Source organism: Ambystoma mexicanum, chromosome 6q, assembly GCF_040938575.1.
Source record: "Ambystoma mexicanum isolate Mex_15411 chromosome 6q, UKY_AmexF1_1, whole genome shotgun sequence".
Lineage (NCBI taxonomy): Eukaryota > Metazoa > Chordata > Amphibia > Caudata > Ambystomatidae > Ambystoma > Ambystoma mexicanum.
In genome coordinates this window covers 1172884468-1172908644 of record NC_090937.1, presented here as the reverse complement: position 1 = coordinate 1172908644, position 24177 = coordinate 1172884468, and the positions used below count along the sequence as shown (strand labels likewise).

At 44.1% G+C, this 24177-nt stretch overlaps 1 protein-coding gene across 1 annotated transcript in view; it reads left to right on the top strand.

Annotated features, from left to right (window-relative positions):
• The window catches only part of KLB (klotho beta), a 385009-nt gene that overhangs the window by 151296 nt on the left and 209536 nt on the right, over positions 1 to 24177 (top strand). The window contains exon 2 of the mRNA XM_069631786.1: positions 7507 to 8020. Coding sequence (XP_069487887.1) covers positions 7507 to 8020 — 514 coding nt within the window. The remainder of the gene's footprint in view (positions 1 to 7506; positions 8021 to 24177) is intronic.

The window sequence follows — 24177 nt, the reverse complement described above, 5'->3', positions numbered from 1 at the left end:
TCAGTGCGTGGAAACGACGAGTGCATAGAGCGGATGAGTGTGTAGAGCGGATGAGTGCGTAGAGCGGATGAGTGCGTAGAGCGGATGGGTGTATAGAGCAGATGGGTGCATAGAGCAGATGGGTGCATAGAGCGGAGGTGTGAGTAGAGCAGATGAGCATGCTGAGCCGATGGATGCATTGAGCGAATGAGTGTGTAGAGCAGATGAGTGCGCAGAGCGGAAGGATGCATAGAGCGGACGAATGTGAAGATCGGATGACTGTGTAGAGCGGACGAGTGTGTAAGAGCGGACGAGTGTGTAAGAGCGTACGAGTGTGTAAGGGTGGACGAGTGTGTAAGATCGGATGAGTGTGTAAGAGCGGACAAGTGTGTTAGAGCAGACGGGTGCGCAGAGCAGACGAGTGCACAAGAGCAGACGAGTGTGTAGAGCGGATGGGTGCGCAGAACAGATGGGTGCGCAGAACAGATATGTGCGCAGAACAGATGGGTGCGTAGAGCGGACAAGTGTGTAAGAACGGACGAGTGTGTAAGAACGGAGGAGTGTGTAAGAGCGGAGGAGTGTGTAAGAACGGACCAGTGCGTAGAGCGAGCGAGGGCGTGGAAAGGATGAATGCGTGGAGCGGACGAGTGCCTAGAGCGGACGAGTGCATTAGAGCGGACGAGTGCGTAGAGCGGACAGAACGAGGGACGTATGTGGATGGAACGGGGACGTATGTGGATGGAATGGGGGACGTATGTGGTTTGGAAGAGCATGTAAACCATCATATGCTTATACTTACCGCCTGGGTCGTAATGAGGCCCATAGCCTTGATCTCTCAACCACCACACCTACCGATATGAAGCAGCTATTACACGAATGCCACACCAGCTGAACACATATCCGGTGCTCACATGCACCTTTGACTTCTCTCTACTCTCTCTACTGACTTGAACTTCGGTTCCTGAGGGCGTTCAACCTACCAGCGTCTTGAGACCATACCAATGGTTCATAAGGCGCTATATAAATGCAAAGTAACATAACATAACATAACATAACATAACAATCACACATTTTATTCTAGCAATTTTCACTCTAATTTCAGGTCAAATAATGTTCCAAAGGTTCCTTGTGGCATGCAAGCATTGCAGCAGATATACGATAGGCATCATGTGAAGGGGGATGAGGGAGTGCACCGCTCTTTCGCGTATTTCCACAGAGTGTGCCAAGGATTGGAATACCAGGCAGAAGCATAGACAGTGTGGGGCCTGAGCAGGCAAGGACCACCCAAAATCTGTAAATGCCCACTCTGCAGCTCTGTGTCGGCATTTGCAGATGTTAACGTCAATGCGGCGGGCCCAACTACATTAGCTTCAGGCCCCACTTGTTAGACAGTCCTGGCATCCCCTCTGATGTCAGGCTCGGGTGGTCCGGTATTTAGAGACAACTGCTATTGACCCTAAGACTGTTGAAAGGGTGTACAGGGAAGGGCAGGTATGTAATATCATGTTTATGAGCGCAAACCAAGGCCAAAAAGGCATCTGGGTGCTGGCCAACCACTAAGCAAAGGCAAAGAAAACCCTCCCCGGTCTCAGAACAAAAACGTCTTAAGTGCTCTGCGAAAGCGCAAGTGATCCGAGATCTCTCTCAGAACAGCTGTAAGCGAGTTCCATAAGATATTGCTGAAGAGCTGGATAAACTGCCCCATCTCTATTAAGGGTAGGGCACATCTTTTAAGGATGGTAATTCTACCAAAGTTCAAAGCACAGGAGTCATGTTTGTGGCATATGTTGAAGACCATCCAATGGTAAAATATTTGAAATGGCCTCATCGCTCTGCTCTGGAAAGCTGTGGCGTAGTCCCATAGTGCACGGGTGTTGAGTGGTAGGAGACTAGTTCCTCGAATACATAAAAGCTCCTTTTTGTGCAGCAACCCCTGACTGTATCTCTTCGTATGGTTGTCCTGTGGTCCAATATTCTTTTATATTTGACTGACTTGCATATCATAATCCAGAACACATGTTAATTTCGGATAAAATCAGTTTGCTTTTAAAAAAGGATTTAAACAAACCTCACAAGGATGTAACTCGACATTGTACGTGTAAAACGCCTAAAACAGGTGCAAAATCTCCGACTATATTTGTAACAATAACCCCCCTAGAGTGGCATATGAGGTCTTGATTGCACCCACCGAGAAGGGAGGGTTGGGTCTTCCCGATCTGTATACATTTTATCAGGCAGCACAACTAAGGGTACTTAAGGATTGGTGGGGATCAGATGAAGAGAAATGGTGGATACAGATGGAATGGGCATTGGGGGTCCAAATTTAGGGGACGTTTTATGACATGAGAAAAAAGACTGCTCTCCCAATATTCATATGTGTAAGATTACACATTTAGTAGAGGAGATTTGGGATGGGGCAGCAAGACGGAACAGGCTCACGACTTTCCCTTCACTGTTTACTCCAATCTTTTTTAATCCTAATTTCCCTCCAGGGCGAGATCTTCTGGCTTTTCTTCAATGGAAGCAAGCAGGATGCAGGAACATTTGAGATCTGTTTGTTGGCAGGGATTTTAGAACCTTTGCGCAGTGCAAAGAGGATTTTGGCTTAGATGACAGGGAACATTTCCAATACTACCAGGTACGCCATTGGATATTGGCTCCTCCTTTTAAACAGGTGGCTATTAGAGAGCTTACTTCTTTTGAAAAATATGTCATTACTAACCCAGGTAATAAGGCTTTAATATCAAATATTTATAAAATCCTAAAAAGTTTGCCTTCTATTTCCTCATGGCATTATAGCACTAGATAGCAATACACTTTGGGGTCACCTATTACAGCCAATGAATGGGAAGATCTATGGAGGGATATTCCTGAATACACTTGTTCGATACAATTGCAAGAGTTCTGGTATAAGTTGCTTACTCAATGGCATTACACAACTGCTCGACTGCATAAGATTAAATCTTCGTTGTCAAATCAATGTTGGCGACAATGTGGGGTGATTGCGGTCTGGGGGCATGTTTGATGGCACGGTCCGGTTTTGGCAGCTTACTGGGCAGAGATAGATAATTGTATGCAACAATTGTTTGGAGTTTCAAAGCCTTGTACAATGAAATTAAACATATTGCTGATTTTTTACCCCAAGATGCGTTGCAATTCAAGGCAAACATATACATTTGTGGTGCTGCAGTTGGATGCGTTATTGGGTATTGCACAGTCTAGGCACCCTCCGGAGGTTTTTGAATGGTTTTATCAGATCTGGAACAACGGTTGCGGTTCTCGATATTTGCTAATTATGAATGATGTATGTTTTGTACCATGTAGAGGGTTAAAGTGAGATTATCCAGCTCAGGGCGGGGAGGGGTTATGTTGTTATGTTGAAAAAAAATGCAAAAAAAACAGGTGGAAGATGTTTCAAACCAGCATCACAAAGGACACAAACTTGGTCTTGCAACGTGCCTTGAACAAGCGTAGTGCATCCTAAGACAGGGAGCACGCACAGGAAGTCACAGCACCGGCACTTGATAAAATAGAGCCTCCCATTGGCGCATGGAACCCCTTGGCATGTCGTGGCACACGACCTCTCAGGACTTCAGGTTGTGCCTAGGTGCCCTCAGGTACACCACCCAAAACTTCAGATAGATTGGCCAGTCACCTTACAACGCTAATAGCTAAACGTTCTTTTAATCATGGCTGTGCTTTTTGACCCAATGCACCCCTCCCACCCTCCACACAGACTGATTATTTTCTGGCTGGCAAATTTACCTTCACAGATAAGGAAGCGCACAATTGTGGGGAGGTAATTTTGTGCATCATGTTTAACTTTACAGATGTCTGCAGCAGTAATACTAATGGTGAGCAGGTGTGTGTCGGGGTAAATGGTTGAGGAAATCATAGTGGCAATTAAGATTTGGCTGTGAGTTGCACCTCTCAATTAGTTTGCTGTCGAGGAGATAGCCTAATACCCTCTACAGCAGTTGGTCTACTTCTCATAGGCTGAATACAGGGGGGATGCTTTTATGGGGTAGCTGGTGGTAACGGTTGCTAACCCTATACTGCTCTATGTAGCCCTTGTAGATTCATTTTCAGCCATGCCGGCATATTGACTAGTGTTGCCACATTAAGGAAAGCCCTGCATCATGACCATAGGTGGTAAGTGGTATTTACCACCACAGGTACAATACGCCCAATTACAAAATGAGACTGCCAGCATTACAATTTCTACTGGATGTAAAGTGTTCACTGGTGGCAAATGGATTACTGTTACAGGTAAAAACATAATCCTTAGTGGTCAAAATGTTACCAATGTTAATCCCCATAACCAAGGAAAATAATATCTATAAATAGTGGTAGTACAAAATAAATGTGTTTACAAACTAGCTTAAACGGTGTAAAAACACTACCAGCTGCCATTACCTGCATCATATGCTAGGTGGCGTTCTTAAACATTTGCATGTTTGGTGCGTACCTCACAGATGCTACCATTGACACCCATGGCACAACCTGTACCTGTACCTGTAACTAAGTTCCCCTTCAAGTAACAGCGCCACAATGCCCTAGGGCTGCCTGCGCGCTATATAAATGTAATAAATAAATAAATAAGTAAATTGACCCTGGAAAGGACGTATTTGTCACAGCATATTTTTATTACCACCCACAGTACATTTGAACCCCATGTGGTATTTTATTAACTAAGAATTACGAAAAAATAAATGTTTTTCCAGTGCTATATTCTTTAACACGAGTGGTAATTAGCACCAGCGGCATTTCCTTGTGATGGTAATGTCAAATACTCCAGCGGCAAGGTGTAATTGCAATATCACTGGCTGCAGTGCCCAGCAGGGTGCTAATCTCAGTTGAGTGGTAATTTACCACCAACTATATTTTTCTTTAGTAGTCAGTGATCTATTAAAATGGTGTATGCCTGCAGCTTTTGTTCACTTCAATAAATGGGAGTTGGTTCCCTTTACCAATCTCTTTTTATTAACATACCGCAGCCACAAGTTTCCAATATTAAAAAAAAATATTCAATGGCCTGTCACTTGGGTCAAAGGTAGTTTCATGTAACTTCCTGTACTCTTATCTGGCTGGGGGTAAAGAGTCCTTCTGCGTCTCCCACATTTTTGGTGACTTGCCATCCCTTGCTGATTGAGCCTCGACAAGATGAAATCTATATTGTTTGATATTCTGCTGTCCCTCCACACATTCAAATACAGGCACATACGTGGATACTTTAGTTCATAATAGCATAGCTGCTGTAAGACTTCATTTGATCACTTTATTACATCTTGTGCTAAGTAGCCATATACTTCTGTGTAACGATTGAAAACTCTTAACAAAAATTGCAGATGAAAATTTGACACTTCATCTGGATGGGCAAACATCCAAGAATATCCAGAGCGATATTGACAGGGTCCAAACATCAGGGGAATAAATAGCCACGCCATAGGTTTACACATATTTGGTAGTAGCGCAGATATCACCAACATTAGATTGGACTGACACTCAACTCAATAAACAAATTGAAAGAAATAGAACTCGATTTGGCCATTCCTCTTCACCACCTCCCATGGCTTCCCCCAAAGATCACCCATCGAGGCTATGTGCGCCTCAGCCCAGGCTAATCTTTTCTACTGTGACATAGCGATCAGAAAATTCGTGCTATCCTCCTACCTTTCCCCATTATCCCCGGTTTTTAGGATACACGATTTTATAAGAATGCCTTTCCTAGATGGCTAGAGGGAGGTCTCAGTACATTGCGTCAGATGTATCTAGAGGAAGCCCTGCTGACCTATGAGCAATGTTGGATTGACTTTGCTTTAGAGGAAGCTGAAAGGTTTCGATACATGCAATTACGGCGCTGGGTATCCCAGCCACAGATTAGACAAGGTGGATGAAGGGAAATAACGGCTTACAAAAAGCTGTTATCTTTCAACCTTTCAGTGCACAAAATCTCTAATAGAAGCAAATTCCTGAACGAGGGCAGTATTGAGGAATCGCTTCCCTACTTGAAGTGATGGGAGGAAGAGCTTGGATGTCCGATGTCTCAAACCTCTTGGGAACACATATACGAAAGGGCGTCCAAATCCTCGATTTGCACTACAATATCAAAAAACGCCTGTAAAATTATATATTGATGGTATCTGAACCGGATAGAAATAATAAGATACACTTAACGGCTTCTCCGAAATGTTGGAGGGGATGGGAAGAGATCGGAACCATGGCAAATATATGGGCGCAGTGCCGTAAAAGTAAACCAAGCTGCTAATGCCAGGGGATTTTAACTTAGACATTGGTGATGAACTTTATCCATCAAGTGAACACCCCCACCCGCTCAAAAGGGCGCACCCTAGACTGGCCCCTTATGTTAAATATCACATCTATCTCCGCAGTGCTGTGGTCTGGCCATTCTATCATCGAGTTCTGCCTGTTCCACACCCACCCTACCAGCAACCCAGCAATGGTCCTGTCACCCATCCTTTCCCGCAACACACACAAACTCACTGAAGATAGGCTTGCCTGATATTAGACCGTGTCCAGTAGTGTATGTTGATGTATTTAATGTCATGTATCGAGATGTTTGTGATGCTGTATTTTGCACATGAATAATGTTTACATAGGTAGGGTGACATTTTGTGCACTTTATTTCATCTATTAGTATGTAGTATGCAGTATGATGGTCAGGTACTATAATGTGTTTTGTATACGTGTTTTACATGACATTAAATTGATGCAATTTAATGACATTATTTTATGTCATTGCTATTTGCTCCACGCTCTTCCACGAGGATTGATGTTGAAAATTGTGATATATATACAAATGATATTGAATCATATTGTGTTCCCATGTGCTACCATTTTGGCGTACGTGAATTCATAAAATAGTGGGCATTGACCTTCCAATGGATCCCCTGGTATTTTTACTATGGGGGCTACATAATCAACATTAGCTGGCCAAATGCTCAAACCTCCACGTTTGGTAATTGCGCATTGCTGGAAAGTAGTGGAAACTCTCCCCCTCCGTATGTGGTGGAGAAGGATTTGGAATGTATGAACCATGGAGAAGATCCCATTCACATTGTCTGATGCGGTAACCACATACAAATTGGTTTGGGAACAATTTATCACATATATCAATTAAGTTGGAGCCGGTCTGCAATTCCATGTCCATGCAAATAGGAGCTGACTCGCTGAACCCATCTACACCTCGTTCTCCAATGCTTTAACTTTAGTGCAATATGAGAACAATGAATGATACGCCTGATTGTGTGGATACACCTTGGTTTACCCCCACATTTATTTTAAGTTGCATATTTATTGTTTGTCCATTGCTATACAATGTACCTCTTTTTTTCAAAAATGAAAACAATAAAAATATGTTTTTAAAAACAACAGTTGAATACTGCTTGATTAGATCACATACATTGGCACAACCATCATGGGACACTGTTGGGAATCTTTGATTGTTTTCTCAAATTATTTATTTTCACAGCATCTTAACTGAATTTCTTGCTTGTTTTCCATTAGGCTCATGCTCGAGTTTGGCATAACTACAACACACACTTTCGTCCGTTTCAAAATGGAGTCTTGTCCGTGGTCTTGGGATCACATTGGATTGAACCAGAGAAGGGAAAAGCTACCCATGCGAACATTGAAATGTGCCAGCAGTCCATTGACATGGTGCTGGGGTGGTTTGCCAGGCCCATATTCGGAGATGGGGACTACCCTGAGATTCTCAAGAAAACCTTCCACTATCTCGTGCCTAATTTTACGCAAGCCGAGAAGAACTACATCAAAGGAACAGCAGATTTCTTTGCATTTTCATTTGGGCCCAATAATTTCAATCCTTCAAACAGCACACCAAAAATGAGACAGAAAGTATCGCTTAACTTACGAGAAGTCCTGAATTGGATCAAACTGGAATATGACCACCCCAGAATCTTGATAGCAGAGAATGGCTGGTTCACCAACAGCACCGTGAAAACAGAGGACACCACAGCCATGTATCTGATGAAGAAGTTCCTTAATGAGGTTTTGCAAGGTATGCAATTCAATACACTCCATCTTTACAAAACTAGATAAGCCCATGGGGGTGATGGTTGTTTGTTAATATATGGATAGAGTTTACAAAAGGAAGACAGGTGTATTTGCAATTGTAAGCATATTTATTGTAGTCCATTGCTTCCTTGGCATGGCCTATGATGATGTCCTAGCCAGGCAAGCAGATTATATTCAATAAAGGGAGTTGCAAGTGAAGACATCTACACCCTGGTGACGGTGGTTGAGCTTGGGATAGTGGGTGGACACTTCGAATGGACATAGAGAACTAGGGTTACACTCTGGTAGGTAGTCTTACTGTTATGCCTGACTTCCTTAATTTTCAACTATTGGAGACTATATGCTGATCAATAGAGAATATTGTAGGTTCTGAAATCATATGCTGCAGCCATTTTAAGAAGGGAGGTTGTGATCTAACTAGCTACACAGCTTTTGAAAGCCACAACTTTGGCATTGCACTTATTAGGTTCAAAGGAGGAATAAGTGCCCCACACCCAAAACACCACCCCTCTAGGATTGAAACTCAAGGGCGGAAGAATCAGGCACTGCTGCTTCCCTCACAGGGTGCAAGAGAAATACAACTAATAGGTTGGCAGTGAACGTAACTTGCTAACCTCCTTCTAACTCCCTCCTACCTTTCTCCTGATACCATCACTGTACCCTATAGAGATAAATTCACCATGTGTGAACCTAAGCGAGAATCCGCCTGCAGAATGCCTGAGTCCATAGACTAGAGGTGGCCACTCCATCACGTAAAGGAGGCAAGAACCACTGAAGCCACAGGAACTGCGCGATGGAACAAGGACAAAAATAAGGAGATAGGAGGGAATAGGGAGGAACTAAGGGAATAAGGTGTCACCACTATGAGCCACAAGAGAGATGTAGCAGGAGAAAGGAAAAACACAGAGAGGGTGCAGAAGAAAGGTAAGTCTGGAACCCTGCAAAAATCACTGTATTTACAGAACTCTATAACAAGCTGTGATTTGGAGGTAAGCAGCATATGTCAAATGCGCTTGGCTTAATCGGAGGTCCGCTAACAAAAGCCAGATTCAGAGTTGAAAAAACAAAATGAATGCATGCCTGAGCCAAATGCCACTGAGCGGACTGAGTCGCTTTGAGGAGCATTGCTGGGAGGATGTGTGCTTCTTGGCTGCGTAAAGCATGGCCCTGACCAGGGTATGCATGCTCTATTCATAGCTTTCTTCGTAATATAATTTAAGGGCCTTGCTTGAGTGGGGAGACGCCAACGCAAATGGCAGTGGCCAAAAACTGGAACATTCTTCCTGGGGGGGTGTCAAACTGCAACAGTGTCTTCTACAAGGCCCTTGCGCCACACCTGCAATCAGGATGAAACTGTGACTAAACAAGAGGCATGAACATTATCTCGAGGTTCCAGGTTCCATTTACAGTGCTGCGTCTCTTGCAGTCAATAAGGTGTTGAAGGGTCCCCTGCTAAATTCAGGAATCCATTACCCACGCCACGTCCTACTCCTCCGATCCCTGTGCCATTATCACTGATAGACGTGGGTTCATCCTTGCGGCCAGGGGGCATGGTTTCAATAAGGATGCAAAACATTTTGGATCAAGTCTCCAAGACCCAGGAATCACTAGTCCGATAAACACAGGATTAATAACTTTGATATGATGCATAGCTCTGTATATCGAGGAAATAATTTCCATAGCTAGGAAGGTACCGATGTGCCGTGGACAGCCTGACTCCATCCACCACCTCATAAATAGGCGTAACTTCCCTTCGCCTGTCTGCATACTACTTAGTTCTTTCCTGTGCTGAGTTGAGGTGCTGATATATGGAAACTTGGGCAGACTGCATATGCAGTACACAGTTTTCAGTTGTTCACACTGGTGGTGGAGAAGGCGGCCGGACAGGTAAAATGCTGCAGTGCTGACCACAGATAGCATAGAAAAAGGAGACCCCAGTTGATGAATGTGGAAGGTTATAATTGGTACATTCAGCGCCGGTACACAACAAAGAAAGTGAAGTGTACTCGTTTTGTAAACAAAATACCTCAGATACTGTTGTAAGATATGATTGGCCCTCTCTGTCTGCCCATCAGTTTGTAGGTGATAGGCAAAAGAGAGGTGGGCCTCAATAGCAAGGAGACAGGTTAATTATTTCAAAAAGTGGGATTTGAATTGGCAACCCTGATCAGATACTACCACAAAGTGGAGGCCATGCAATTTAAATATGTTGCAAAAAACAAATCCGCAAACATAGGGATAGTAGGAAGACCCAAACCTGGTATATTGAAAAAAAAATACTCAATTACTGCCCAGATTGTACCATGACCATCTACTCTTGGCAGTTCAATTGTGAAATCCATAGTGATTATGTACCATGGTTTGTGCGGAATTGACAGATCGTGTATCATTCCCATGTTTCTCCCCTTAATGTTTTTACACTGGGAACATGTCAGTAAGTGAAGGGTGTGATCGGTGATGTCTATATTAATATATGGGACCCATGGCATACTGGGGTTTATGGGGCTCATTACATGTTTAGTGGTATCCTGGTGGTAAATCTGCCAGGATACCATCAAACGGTAATACCGTTACCAGCACCTCGTCTGCCGGAATAACCAGCAGATTACAGGTGCCCGCAAGGGTAGGTTAATCCCTATTCCATGGAGTCCATAGGTAAGCGAGTAGTCCCTACCACAAGGAATTTACCCCCCATGACGTCGATAGGGCAATAGTAGTTCTGATGCAGGGGCAGAATGGATGCTTGCTATTTACTAGATGCATCTAAGTAATCAGAATACTCACAAGATATTCTCTTGTTAATAGTTTTGATTTCATGAAGACCAGGAATGGGTGCTTGGGGCCAACACCCAAATGAGACTGCCTACGTAATATCACATTGTAATCAATGCTCAGCACAAATGGAGATCAGAAGCATACAGAGCAATCCACCCACTCTATAGCCGGGTTATGCTTGTGTAACCATGGGATTACCATAATCACACCAAAGAATGGTGTGACAATGATGTTGAACATGACCTTTTCCTGGTCTTCTTTCTGACTGATCATGTGTATCTCCGTGGCCTTCTCTGATATCCATCCTGATTGGAGAGTGCCACTGTTGATAGCTCTTACTGGTTCTGGTGCTTTTGATTGCGTTGGAAGGTCTGCTTTTCAAGCAAAAGCAGAATCCCTGTACCCCCTGGTAGCCTCAGAGTCCACAAGGACCGATGTGTTTACTGGAAAACCTCTCTCAAATTCCAAAAGCACTTTCAGATGCAAATGTCTTGTGCACTTGGCCTTTTTATCCAGAAGGCCACATTCGACCAAGCCCATCGAAATAGTCTTATGTAAGGACATGCTCTGGTGTTTCCCGTTACCTTTAGCTGTCATGGGCACTCTTTTTCCAAGTGGCTGTATTTTTCACGGCATAAGCATAAATTAGAGGTACATCTCTGATTTTTGTCTTCTTTTGTTTGAGGTTCCCATACACCTCCAATCTGCATACGATCAGTAATAATTATTTACTTTGTAGAGAGCCCCTGAAGTTTCTGTTCCTATGGAGGATGGGGGTCTGTATGACATTGTTCTCCCTTCCTCTCAGAGATGCATGGGTGTAAGTACAGCACCAGTAATTCAGGGTACGGATTCAATATAGTCGTACAACAGGATCTTTGGTTTCTAGTACATTATAGGCCAATGTAGTGGCCAGTCCACCCAAATGTGAGAGGATAAAGGCAGCCTTAATAGGTACACTGGGAACTTGCGTGGGTCTACAAAGGAGGTGTCCTTTACACTGATTTATGAATGTGCAGTAAGTTTTGGGATCCCCAGGGATCTGCACCAAAGATCCAAAGGGAAAGGAGACAGTAGTACTACATTGGAAAGGATGGACCCAGATACCTGAGGTGCACAACTGCTGCTACAGCCCTGGTGCTACAGCCCTGGTGCCTGCCGCCCATCTCTCTATATCTGGCAATTCGTCATCGGGCAGGAGCAGATGGTTATTACCCTGAATTAAATTCAATCTCTGGCATCAGCCACTGTTAATTCAGTACAAAGAGTCAAAATGGTGTGTGCCAGAAATGGGAAGAGCAATAACTAACCAAAGTGCCATTGACGCAGATCGCTGCTCCTTGTTGGCAATTACATGAGAGGTGCTACGTTTAAGGGGTGTATTGGGCAGAGAGTATGCATCCTAGAGAGAACCCATTCCTTTCTCCCACTTCACCAATGAGCATCAGAACGACCTGCAGACTTTGAATCACGTGATCACACAATATCAGGGAAGAATATTTGACTAATACTAATGGCAAGTTTCAGGGAGAAATAGAGGGCCTAGGAATTAAATCAGGATTGAATGATGCCAGTAAACACAGGATGCAGAGTTGGCCAAACTCTCTGCAGTAGGAAAGGTCTGAACACAAAACGTCCATAGAAGGAATGGGAGTGATATGAGTCTTCTAAGAGGAACTAGTAGCGCTAGGAATGTCATGAGATTTCAAGAGGAGCCTCTGGGTCCACTTCAGAGTCTTCAGAGTTGAGAAGCAATAAGTCACATTGCTAGGGAAGCTAATTAATTTCAGCAGTCAACACAGTGTCTTACTATGCACTCAAGAAGAGCACTGCTGCCATGTTGAAAATTCCATCACACTAAGTTACTATTGTCCATTATACTAAAGGGTCACCTGTGATAGTCATTTACCGTGTCCTCAAACTCACGCCAGATATTTGCATCACGCCCCAAAACGCCACATCAGTTCCCCACAGCCCCAAGTTTATTGTCTGAGGTCTTATCCTCAAATGTACCCCTATACCACAGGGAAGGAGATCCTTATCACCACATGCAATAGCACCACACTGACAGTGCACATGAACTGGGCGATCCAAACACACCATGCTGGCACCGCAAGCTTACACAAACAAGGTGAGCCACAGGGTTTACTGTTACTCTACCCACAGAAAGCAAACAGCCACGACCGACACATAGCTGCCTACCCACTTAGACGTGACAGACCAAATGGCTTCAAAACAGTTTACGGACGAACAAACATAAATGGCATAACTAGGTACTATTAAGTAAAAACATAGTTTCATCAACAGGGCAATGCAGAAGGGTGCCTTCCCTTTATGAAAATAGGCAGCATATCTATAACCACTTAATAACAGTGGTTGGTGTAGACCTTCCTTGCAGCTTTAATGGCCTCCAGATTGCAAAAGGTTTGAACTCCATAAGCTGGTTTTCAGCAACTGAACATCTCAGTTCTGAAATGAAGGGGATGGGTGGAGGGTTGTCCTATTACTGTACTTTTGAAGAATTTTAAGGAAGGGGACCACTTATCTTACTTTCCAGCTACTTGAAATCTAACAGATATGACTGTAACAAGCGTCACAATGCCCCCGGGCTGACGAGCGCTCTACAAATCTGAATAAATAAATAACAACACCATGGCTCTGGGTCTCTGTTTGGCTGCAACTTCTGTTACACACACCTGAATCTACAATCTGAGCCATGCATGGTGGTTTGATCTGTAGATATCCTTATAATCTTTTATCCAATTCATACCAACAGTGTACAGATCTGCAGTAGTTAAAATCATGCCACAACTGTCTTTAGATTATGAACAATACATATACTTCAGCCACTCATAATACCAGATTATTGCAGTTAGAATGTTACCTTACTGTTTGGCTTAATACGAATTTGTAGTTGGGTTTTATATAGTGCAACCCTAACTAGGAAGCTACAGAGCACTGTACACATTTGTTATGGTCATATATGAGGTAAGGAGTGGAGATCACAATATATTGCATGGGATGTTCTGCCCATAGGGGTCAGATGTGATGCGAGAACGCAAGCAGCCTCGGTGGCACCTATGTATTGACTGAAGAGTAAGGTCTTGAGTTCCTTCCTGAACTTCAAGAGCTTTTATACAGTCTGTATTGCTACTGGGATTGTATTCCAGTAGGCAGGGGAGTAGCAGAAGAAGGCCAATTTCCTGTTGTTTTCCTTGTGTGTCTTGATCAGAGTTATGTCCCAGCTCCTGGAGGGGCGCGACCCACCTGAGACACAGAGTTGTGCAGCTAGGTAGGCAGGTGTGTGAGCAGGTGTTGCCTTATAAATGAGGCAGGCAGTCAGAAAGGCTGGGAAGGCTGGGATGGGAAGCCAGTTGTGCTCCCTTAGGATGGGATAAATGTGGCTGAATTACTGGTTTCCCATTATGAGTTGTGCTTTGACTTGTTGGGTGACCCAAAGTGGGGCCGTGTGGTTTGCCAGAATGCTGGAGAAGAGGGTGTTCCATCGATCGATGTGGGAGATAAACCGAGCCTGGCCTGTAATTCTGAAATCCTTGGGTGTAAGGAAGAGTTTTTTCTTCCAGAGCAGAGTCTATTGTTACCAGACAATTGGAGCATTTTTGTTGATGTTGTTGGAAGGAGAGAGTGCTGTCTATATTGAACCTGAATGATACGGCATCTGGGGCAGGTAGCATGGGAAGCCCTCAAGGTGCATGTAGTTTAGCTACCCCTGAATGATATGAGGGGTGACCAAGTAGAACAAATTCCCTCCTTATGGGATTGAGCTTCAGATATGTCCATGTAATCCAACCTTGGATGGGATCGAGGCAATCCCTGAGGTGGCGTGAAATGTCTGGGTCATTGGGAAGGGACCCCAATGGCTCCATGTGTAGATAAAATATCACTGAGAAAATGATTGACTCCTGTGGGACAGGTGACTGGGTGGTAGTCTGACTTCAAGTTGCCCATCTGGATGGCTTGGTGCCGGTTCAAAGGTAAGAAGCACACCAGTTGAGAACTATGCCTGAGAATCCCATTCTGTTCACAAGTAGGGTGGTCAATGTGAGATGGTCAATGATTGTTGAATGCGGCAGATAATTTGAGGAGGACCAGGGGGCCTGAGATGCCTTTGTCCATGATTTGAAGAGTGTCATCTATGACATGGTTGGTGGCAGTTTCAATTCTCGATTTTGGTCCGAAACCAGATTTGTGATCGGTAGAGTAGGCTGTGTTGGTTAATCCGATCATGTAGTTGGTTGGCAACTGCCTTATCAATGATTTTTTTCAATAGATAGAAGGTTAGTGATTGGTCGGTAGTTCATGAGATTGTTTGGGCCCACGGAGGGTTTTTTGAGGGGAGGGAAGATTTGTCCTATTTTAGGGTTCTTGGGAAGATGCATTGCTTGAGAGATGTTTTTACTATTTTAGATAGGGAGGGTGAAGGCTGCCCTTTTAACCTGTTTAGGATGTCAATGGGGAACGGAGCCATCTTTGTGTATATTTGGTTTAAGAGACGCCAGGGTGCCAGCAAGATCCTTCGGGTTAGGGGAGTGAAGGCGTCTAGGTTTGTGCTATACACCATGGAGCTCATTTTGGAAGTCTGCGTTGTGTAAATGGAGGCTCTAATGACAGGTGTAACTCTGTTACACCTGTCTTAATGCCTCCATTCATGTTATGGGGAATTTTCATTATTTTTGGGGAGCGTGGGGCAAGCAGGAGTTATGTTTCCGCCTGCCGTTTGCCCTCTGCCTTCAAAAACAACTTGGTTTCACGCCAGCATGACATTTTTATGCTGGCGTGAAACCAAAGATTTCCTATGGAAACAGCCTGCTTTTTGCACCAGCATATAGGAAATCATTGCAAACGCTGTTGAAGTGTAATTTAAAAAAACAGAGTTTGGCTTGAGGGAAATCCCCTCATGCCCAAAAATCGGAGGAGTCCAGAAATGTGACAAATTGCTGCTTTAAGCAGGGATACACACACGGATTCTACAGCTCCAAATGCACTCTCAGCTCATTACTGACGGGCAGTTGGGTTTTAAACAGGTCTGACATCACAATCAAAAGTTACATTCCTGGGCTCGAAGCGAGATTTGGATTGGGTGAACAGTATAGGCATAATTACAGTCTATAGGGGACAAATAATCTGATTGGTCTGGCCAGATCTGGTAGCACCTCCTGGCACTACCCCAGGAGGTCAGTAATAAGCCGCATCAGTTTAGGAAATTTACCAGCATGAGAGCAAAAAATGATGGGTGGGGAAGGTGATCTCTTGTTAGGTCATCCTCCAGCCTGGCTAAAATAACCAAGAGTTTTCTCATTTATTGCTTTTGTCTTGGTTGTTATGTATGGACTACATGCTAATCACTTGTCACTTTAGGTGGTGGTTTCACAGTGTTTCTTTCAAAACACTTTCCTATTTTGCAATTTATCTTGTCATAAACAGTTGCTTGTGGAAAAGTTAAGACTAATAATTAACCTCCTTGCAAACTCTGTTCTTGTGAATGAACTTTTTGTATTTTCCGATTGTGTTTTTTTCAACAAATACTTATTTCCCCAAAAAACTATTGATGCATGATTATTAAATGCATCCAGCAGGAAAATAAATTTAAAAAGCTGATTGATTGAAATCTATTTGTGCATTTTCACATTCAAAGTGTTTCTGTATCTATCTTGACATAATAGAAATAATCTAGGCCTACTCAAGTCAAATAGTAGTCCCCAAAAAACGTTATACGTCAGAACAGCCCCCATTGTTGATCTAGGATCTCAGAGCACCGCCTGTCTCCCATCAATGTTGCCACTTCCACCTTCTCAAGCCCAGAGCAAGGACATTGTTCTCCATCTTCTGTCTTTGGTTTGATGGGAACAACATTATCTGTCTGCCACAGATGAATGGGCCTTGTTCCCCAGCTCCAGTTCACGTGTTCAGGGACCGTAAAAGCGATTTTCTCTGCCTGCATTTATGAGGGATTTCGGTCTCCTGTCCTTGTAGGTGCTGTATCTTTTCTGCTGACTCGAACTCTGTCCCACGGCCCTTGGCTGGACATGCTGCCGGCTCTGCCAGATCTGCTGTGCGTTTCAGTTTTAAGCTTTCCCAATTCATTTCAATGCAGCTGTGGCTTCCATTTTGCTTTCATGGCTGTTCATGATAATTGCTTTTTTGGTGTCAGCAAGCAGATCATGTGTGGTCTTTTGCTACTGGCTAATTTCTCTCTGGGTGTGTTCAGCCATGTCGCCTCTGCATGATTACTTTGTTTTGGGTATGGTCTCTGGGGCTGCTTCAGTGGGTGGCATCCGTCATCTTGGGGGTATGCTGGCGGGTGGTTTGAGACCACCTAAACAGTCCCCCGTCTGGTCCAGACAACCAGCCTGGACCACAAACTCAAAGCCCCTCCCCACAGATGGGTGTTTTGTTTTCACACACCTTTGTCACCCCCTCAGGTCACTTCAGGTCCTTCTCGGTTGGTTTGGCTTCCAGGTCATCTCCTCTTCTTCACCCTGCTCAGCGTCAGTGCCCTCTTCTTTCTCCGCACTGCGTCCAGTTCGGGGCATCCATTCACTTTTGTGTCTTTCTGGGGCACCATCAAGGCCGGTGTCCTCAATGGTATTATGGTATATTTTCTTCTTCATTTGGGTGGCACCTGCATGTGAGCTTTTGCCCACTGTTAGTCTGTGGATATTGTTGCCTCCTCTTGTGCCATGTACCCTTCGAATGCGTCTGCAGCCTCTTTTCTCTCCACTGTTTGCTGAATCTTCATTCTGGCAACATGAGGGTGTTATTCTTGATGGCATTCTGGATAGAAGCCGGTCTTGTTTTCTACCCATGTAAGCATCTTGAACTTCTCGCCACTCCGTGGTGTACTCATTCTTTTCTCTCTGCACCATTTCCACTGGAACTGCCAGGAGCACTTGTGTCCTGCATACTTGCAGCCTTCGAGCCGTTCTTCTCTTGCGATCCCTTGTTCACATACAGGTGGCTGGTGTTTCTTGCAACATTCAGGCTGTCCTCCCACCTCTCTTCTTCCCACTCTTGAGGCATTGCAGCTTCCCTTGTGTTGCAATTTCTTTGTCTGGGTATTTTGGTACGTATTGTCAAGTCATCTGCATTCACACATAACTGTGCAGTAATTTCTCCCGTGCCTTTCATCGTAGCGTAGCCTGCTTCCTCTGGAACCGCCATAGAAATCTGGGAAGTGGGAGAGTTTGCATGGCAGCCCTTCCCTGAAACCTCCCTCCCCACATTGGTCACGTGCTGGTGCTATACATCATTAGTGGTGTGTGCCAAATTGTCATACAAGAACTCATATCTATATATTTTTCTCTTTTTTTCTCTTTTAAATCAACAATAATATTCTATTAATGCTGCTTAATTTCTTCATGTCACCAGTAAGGGGTAAAGTCACTACTTTTCATTGAAATCCAGAAAATAAGTAGGTTAATGTTTTCCTATTACTGTCATAAGAGGGGACAGAAGTAGAGACAGCAGAGTACAAAACAAACAGAACCACATTCTTTTCCAGCGGTGCAATTCCACAAGTTGCAAATGTGTCATCTCCTAGCTACTCAAAATTGTATTTATTCCAGGCGCAACGGGTGAACCTTGCCACCACGAGCAGGGGAGGCCACTTAAGTGCCGCTCCAGTATTCCTAGTGGGACCCATCATTCCATTTGTAATAAAAACATTTTTCTCCTTTTTTCCCCTTTCAAAAGTTGCCACCCCCAAATTCACTGTTTTCTCCCCCAGAGTTCTTTCTCTTGTTCTCGTCCCCTTTGTCCTTTGCTTGGGCACCATCTATACTACAAACTGCTCCATGTCCAAGAACCTTGAGTCCAAATACCAAGTAGTAAGACAGTCACTGTATGGGGACAACGTTAATGATGGGAGAGAACACAGTGTTTGGGGGCACACAATCAGAGAGCTTTTCGTATGTCCCAGCTTGTGACATTTGGGCATAAGGCTGGGTCCCACAGGCCCTCCTGGCGATAGGCCTTCCTTCTTTGCTCATGGGCTCGGTTGTGTGGGTCATCTGCTGGGCATCACTCTGGTATGCAGTTAAAAGTGCCTTTGCGCCTAAAAACACAGAGAAAACAGGGTGAGTTTCTCGAAATGTATATACATTTTCTTGATCACATCCTATCATTGCCTAAATGCTTGCAACTACTTCCTTTTATATATCTATTCCTTTCATCTACTTCACATCTTCCATGCCTACTACCCACTCCATTTCTATTCCAGATGTCATTCATTATGTTGGCGCTCTCCTAATTTCTCTAGAGCATTAACTGTCCCATTTTTTCCATCTTGACCACATGAGAGAGAGACAAAAATACAACAAAAGACAATAACATAGTCCTTCTCCACCCATTACCACTTCTGCTCTTCTTCTCTTGTGATATTATTTGATATGATAGTTTATTTATATAGTGCCTATACACAATGTGTTTCAAAGTGCTTCAAGACAAGGGAAAATACAATGACATTCTTACAGGCCATGAACAGTAAGGATGTGAAATTAACTATCGTACTCGGCCTGACGACATTTCAGATAGTGCAAGAGCTAAGACCTAGATAAAGAAGGGAGGGAGAGAGTGGGAAGGAAATGGAAACAGACAGGCGACTACCATACTAGGCATGACGACATTTCTGGTAGAGCCGGAGAAAACAAAAGGTGAGGGATAGGGGTGCAGAAAGGGAGGGGAGGAACAAAACAAGGGACTATCGTACTAGGCCTGACATTTCAGATAGTGCTGGAGGGGAAACATGCAAGGGGAGGAGGGAGGAGACAGACGAGGTTGCTATCATACTAGGTCCAGGGACAATTCTGATAGAGTAAGTGCATAGAAGAAAGTAAGGGGAGGAGATATGAAAAGGGAGAGAGGAAAGAACAGAGAGCAAGCAGGCAAAAGAGTGGAGAAGCAAGAGGGGAGAGCAAATACAATTGCAGAAGTCAGTAGTAACACATAATGTTGCAATCCAGGATACAAGATTAAGATGGAACAGCATGATTCAGGGACACCATGAGTACAATATGCACATCCTTGATTCGAATTAAACTGTCATGTAGAAACCAAATGGGGACAAAAAGTCATAATAAAGTAATGGACAGAACGGTACACCCTTTTTGATGAGCTCTCTCTTTTCTCATGCGCGTGGTGCCCTGGCCTTGCTGCTGTGTTATCCCTTCATGTGATGAGTTGGCAAATTCTGTGCTCTGTGCCAATGTGATGGTGATTTCCTACTCGCAATGTCCAAGATGCTTTCCTGTTTCCATTAACCCTGGACTTGTCTTTGGGATTGCTGTTTGTTGGCAGGCCTGCATGAGCTGTATCTGTTTTGGCATTCCTCCCCTTGCCCATCTTCCTTCTGCTGTGGCGTTCCTGCAAACCCTTGCTGCTATCTCCCTAACCTTTCTTGACGCTGAGACAAGCACAGGTAATGGGTAAGTGCCTGCAGGTGTGAGATGTGTGCACAAGTTTGCCTAGCATCTCTTGCATATGCATTTCTGCTCCCTTTCAATATAAGGTTACTAATCTCCTATGAACATCACATTTCAAATCATAAAGATCATTTCATGCATCTCATACAAACATTGCATTTCAAATCATACAACACGTTATCCCCTTATTCACATTTACTCATTGTGTACACCTCATGAAAAGGATACGTTTCTTCTTGTTGAGGGCCACCTTTTAAGTGCCATGCTTCATCTGTGCCTCTTGACCTGTACAAAAAGATGCTTGCCACTGAAAACCTTTCTTCATCTCCCTCTCCTTATACCTGTTACTTACCTGCGCCTCCTTCCCCTCCCCTAGAGATCAAAGTGGGACCTCCCACACTCCTTTCACCTCCCCCCAGTACTTACCTGCCATCTCTATCCACTTACTTTTCCCTTTCACAAGTACCTACCTCAAGTGCTGCTCCTTCTCTTTACATTGCTACTTTGCCCAAAGGTGCTATATGAAATAATGTCATCCTTAAACCCCTTGAAACATTCAAAATTCCATTAATAATATGTGGTATACAAAATGTGTTACTTAATACGATCATTCATTACTGGCTGGGCATTCTTATTTTTGGACATTGTGCTTCCCTCTGTAGCCCCGCCTTCCTGTCCTTTATCTTGTCCAGTTAAACAACTTATTTATTTTACTTGATCTGTTATGCCCTTGTTGCCATAATATTGTCTGATATGGTTGCACCCTTTCCCTTTCAGCCAAAAAGAAAACTTGACAGGAAAATCAACTGACAAAACACTGCTCTGGTCCCTTTTAGCAGTGCACTATGCCTCCAAACTGGTTCCCTTTAATGTGTAACTATTGTGTCTGTTGTCAGCTCGCAGCATAATTCATTTTAATGTCAAATCCTCTCCTTCTCTGGTTTTGTTTTTACTCAACATGCGAAACATACATTGAATACCCATTCTCCTGGTATAAACACGCCCCCAGCTATCTAATGGGTCCTCCTACCCCTTCATTAAGAGCTGTCTCTCTTCTCCACTTCACCCCGTCATTCTTATCTCGTGTGAGTGAAGTCACTCTGCCCACCCTTCACCATTGCACCTCTGAAGCTTGCTTGTAGCTGTTTGTCCATTTCTCCCTCTCTGTGTGCGCCCTTCCTTTGAACAAAACTGCTGTTAGTATCGTGCCAATGTGCCTTTCATTTCTGCCAATCATATTTACTGTGTGTGGCGTGCTCTTGTGTCTAAAAATGCTAACATAAATGAGGTAAATACAAAAGGCCATGCTTCCCTAAAATGGGCCTCCCTCAACGTGACACACCCTCCTGTTCTATGTGTGTGTATCTGCATTGTCTTGGTGTCTGCAGTGGCTGTCTTTGTCTGCGATGTGCGTTAAATTTGCGGCGCATGCGCCTGACACTGTGATCTTGGCCCTACTGTTCATGTGGTTATGCACTGTACTGTGAAGGGTGTGTCCCGTCTCCCATGTCTTATCAACTTCTCCTTCTCCTTTGTGTTTTTTTTCCTTCTTACATGCTTGAAAAATGTGCCATAATCTTCTTCCCACATTTTGCTCCTGTGGACAACTAAAATATGTCTGTTTTATATTGGTGGCTTCCTAATTCTCATAATTTTGCCTTTCTGTGTCATCACAGCCCTATCTTGCCCCTTAAAAAATCCTCTCTCACTATGTGTGTGTGGTAACATTCCTTTGCAGCCCAGGGTAAGAGAAATGCATTTGAAACTTCCAGTGTTGTCCCTCCCCAGGAATCACAAAACATTACTCCCTTTTACTTGTGTGCCTGCCTTATATACCTTAAGGTATTCCACTTATTGCTAAATAAAAGTGCATGCAAGAACTAAATAATATATGCACAATATATTCCCCTACCGTGTTTCAATACAGTGCCCGAAAAAATGCTTTAAAAACTTCTGGCACAGTGTCAACCTTAAAGCAGCAAAGCTGCTCAGGTAACCCAAATAAATTGTTGTGCCAAAAGAGGTCTCTGTATCCATTCACATTTATTTGCACTGTCCCCATAACACACTCTGCCTGCACTACCCCTCCCTCATTAAAGCCCTCAATGTTAAATGCCTTCTAATAAAATATTCACTCTGCTCACTGTGAGAAACCTAGAGGTGTCTCCCTAACTAGTCCCCGGGGATTTGTCATCCAGGCAGCCAGGACATGGCCATTGCTATTGGATCCAGTTCCTGGGGGTGGACCAGTGAGGGAGGATCACCTGGATGGGGAGTCCTCGGGGAATCCTGCATTGTAAGAACTGTTCAAGAAACTGTGTGATTGACAAACAGTGTTTTGACAAGAGTGAACTCGGCAGAGGGATGTCCACAGTGAACTGTTTAAAAAGACATTAAGAGTCGTGAATGTCACAGATGAGATTGAGTTGAAAGCCGTAGTGAACCCGACGGAGGGAGGCTAATATTGGAGAAGGATCTGAGCCCGGAAAAGGGGAATTCCAGGGTGAGAAGGCATCACCCAACGTACAAGCAGAAAGGAATTTTTGTTTGGTATTTCTGGAATACATCAGGTCCTCAGAGGCAAGAAACTTTTTTATAGAAAAGATACTTAACCACCGAAGGCTCTGATAGCTGAGAGCGGAACTGTTGGCTCATGCTGGGAAAGCTCGAGCGTGTGCTGTGCTCAGGAGTCACGCCTTATCCCGTGCTCAAAACGTGGGGAAGGGAGAACCCAACTACCACATCCTGACTTATCATTTGTGAACACTTCTTTCTTTCTTATGAACCTCATCCCACACTTTTTATTTGTGTTTAGCGTAAGGATTGGCAATAGGTTTTTCTTAGTATAGGCCCTTTTATTTTGACAAGATGCCAGTAGGACTGCCTTATTATTATTGATGGTTGTACCTTGTGCCCATTTTAGCTTTAGGTTTAGATTAGGTGTTTTTCCAATCTGCCTATACAGTTTAATACAAACCCTTGAACTGTGATCACTTGTGTCTGTCTTTACTGTTGCCACCATGAGATCCTTACATATGGTGTCAGTAATGTGATGTGACTCAATTGAAACTAATTGGCGAACCCTACAATTCCAAAAACTTAATCAGAGAGCCTCTAACCCTTCCATCGACACCAATAAATTAATAGGGTTGGATATCTGCAGTAGTAGGGAAGCTATTATCCCCCCTGGGAAAAGAGGAATGATTCCCACATACCTAGTCCTGATACCATACCCCCTCCGGGGTGTTACATATGAGAGAACTAACTCAGCATGGCAGTTCAAGAGTATGCGAAAGACGGCGCGAATTGAGAGGGAGACAAGGAGAGAAGCAACCTTACCTTTTCCAAGCCAGGCAGGTGAAACCTCCACGGAAGGAATCGTAAGACCGCAAACAAAAGCCAGCGTGTGTTGCAGCAGATGTCAACGGTACACAGGGCCCTCCTCCTCTGATAACCAAGCCGGGGAGAGACACTTGCCACCGTGGTACTGGCCTTGACTCCAGAAGCAAGAAAAACCAAGCCGTTCATCACAGCCTGTGAGTCGAGGGGAGAGCCACTAAGAAACTGAAATGTGTGGAACGAAAGTAGCAAGCGGCTAATTGGAGAAAGTACAAAGACCTGTTGATACGAAAGGGGAAAACCAGCTACAGAGGAGTCGGGCACCAAGTGGGTGCTCACTCGGGAAACTCTGGGCAACTACCCTATTGTTGAAACTACCGTTACCAGAAGGCCTTGGGAAAAAGTGTGAAAGGGGTCAAAGTGGTCATACAGGTGTCTTGTAAAATCCTCTGTACAGTCGAAAGTCTTTGACCGACAGATGATTGTGAAACTAAACTAAGGGAGGTGAATCCTGCATTGTAAGAACTGTTCCTGAAACTGTGTGATTGATAAACAGTGTGTTGACAAGAGTGAACCCGACAGAGGA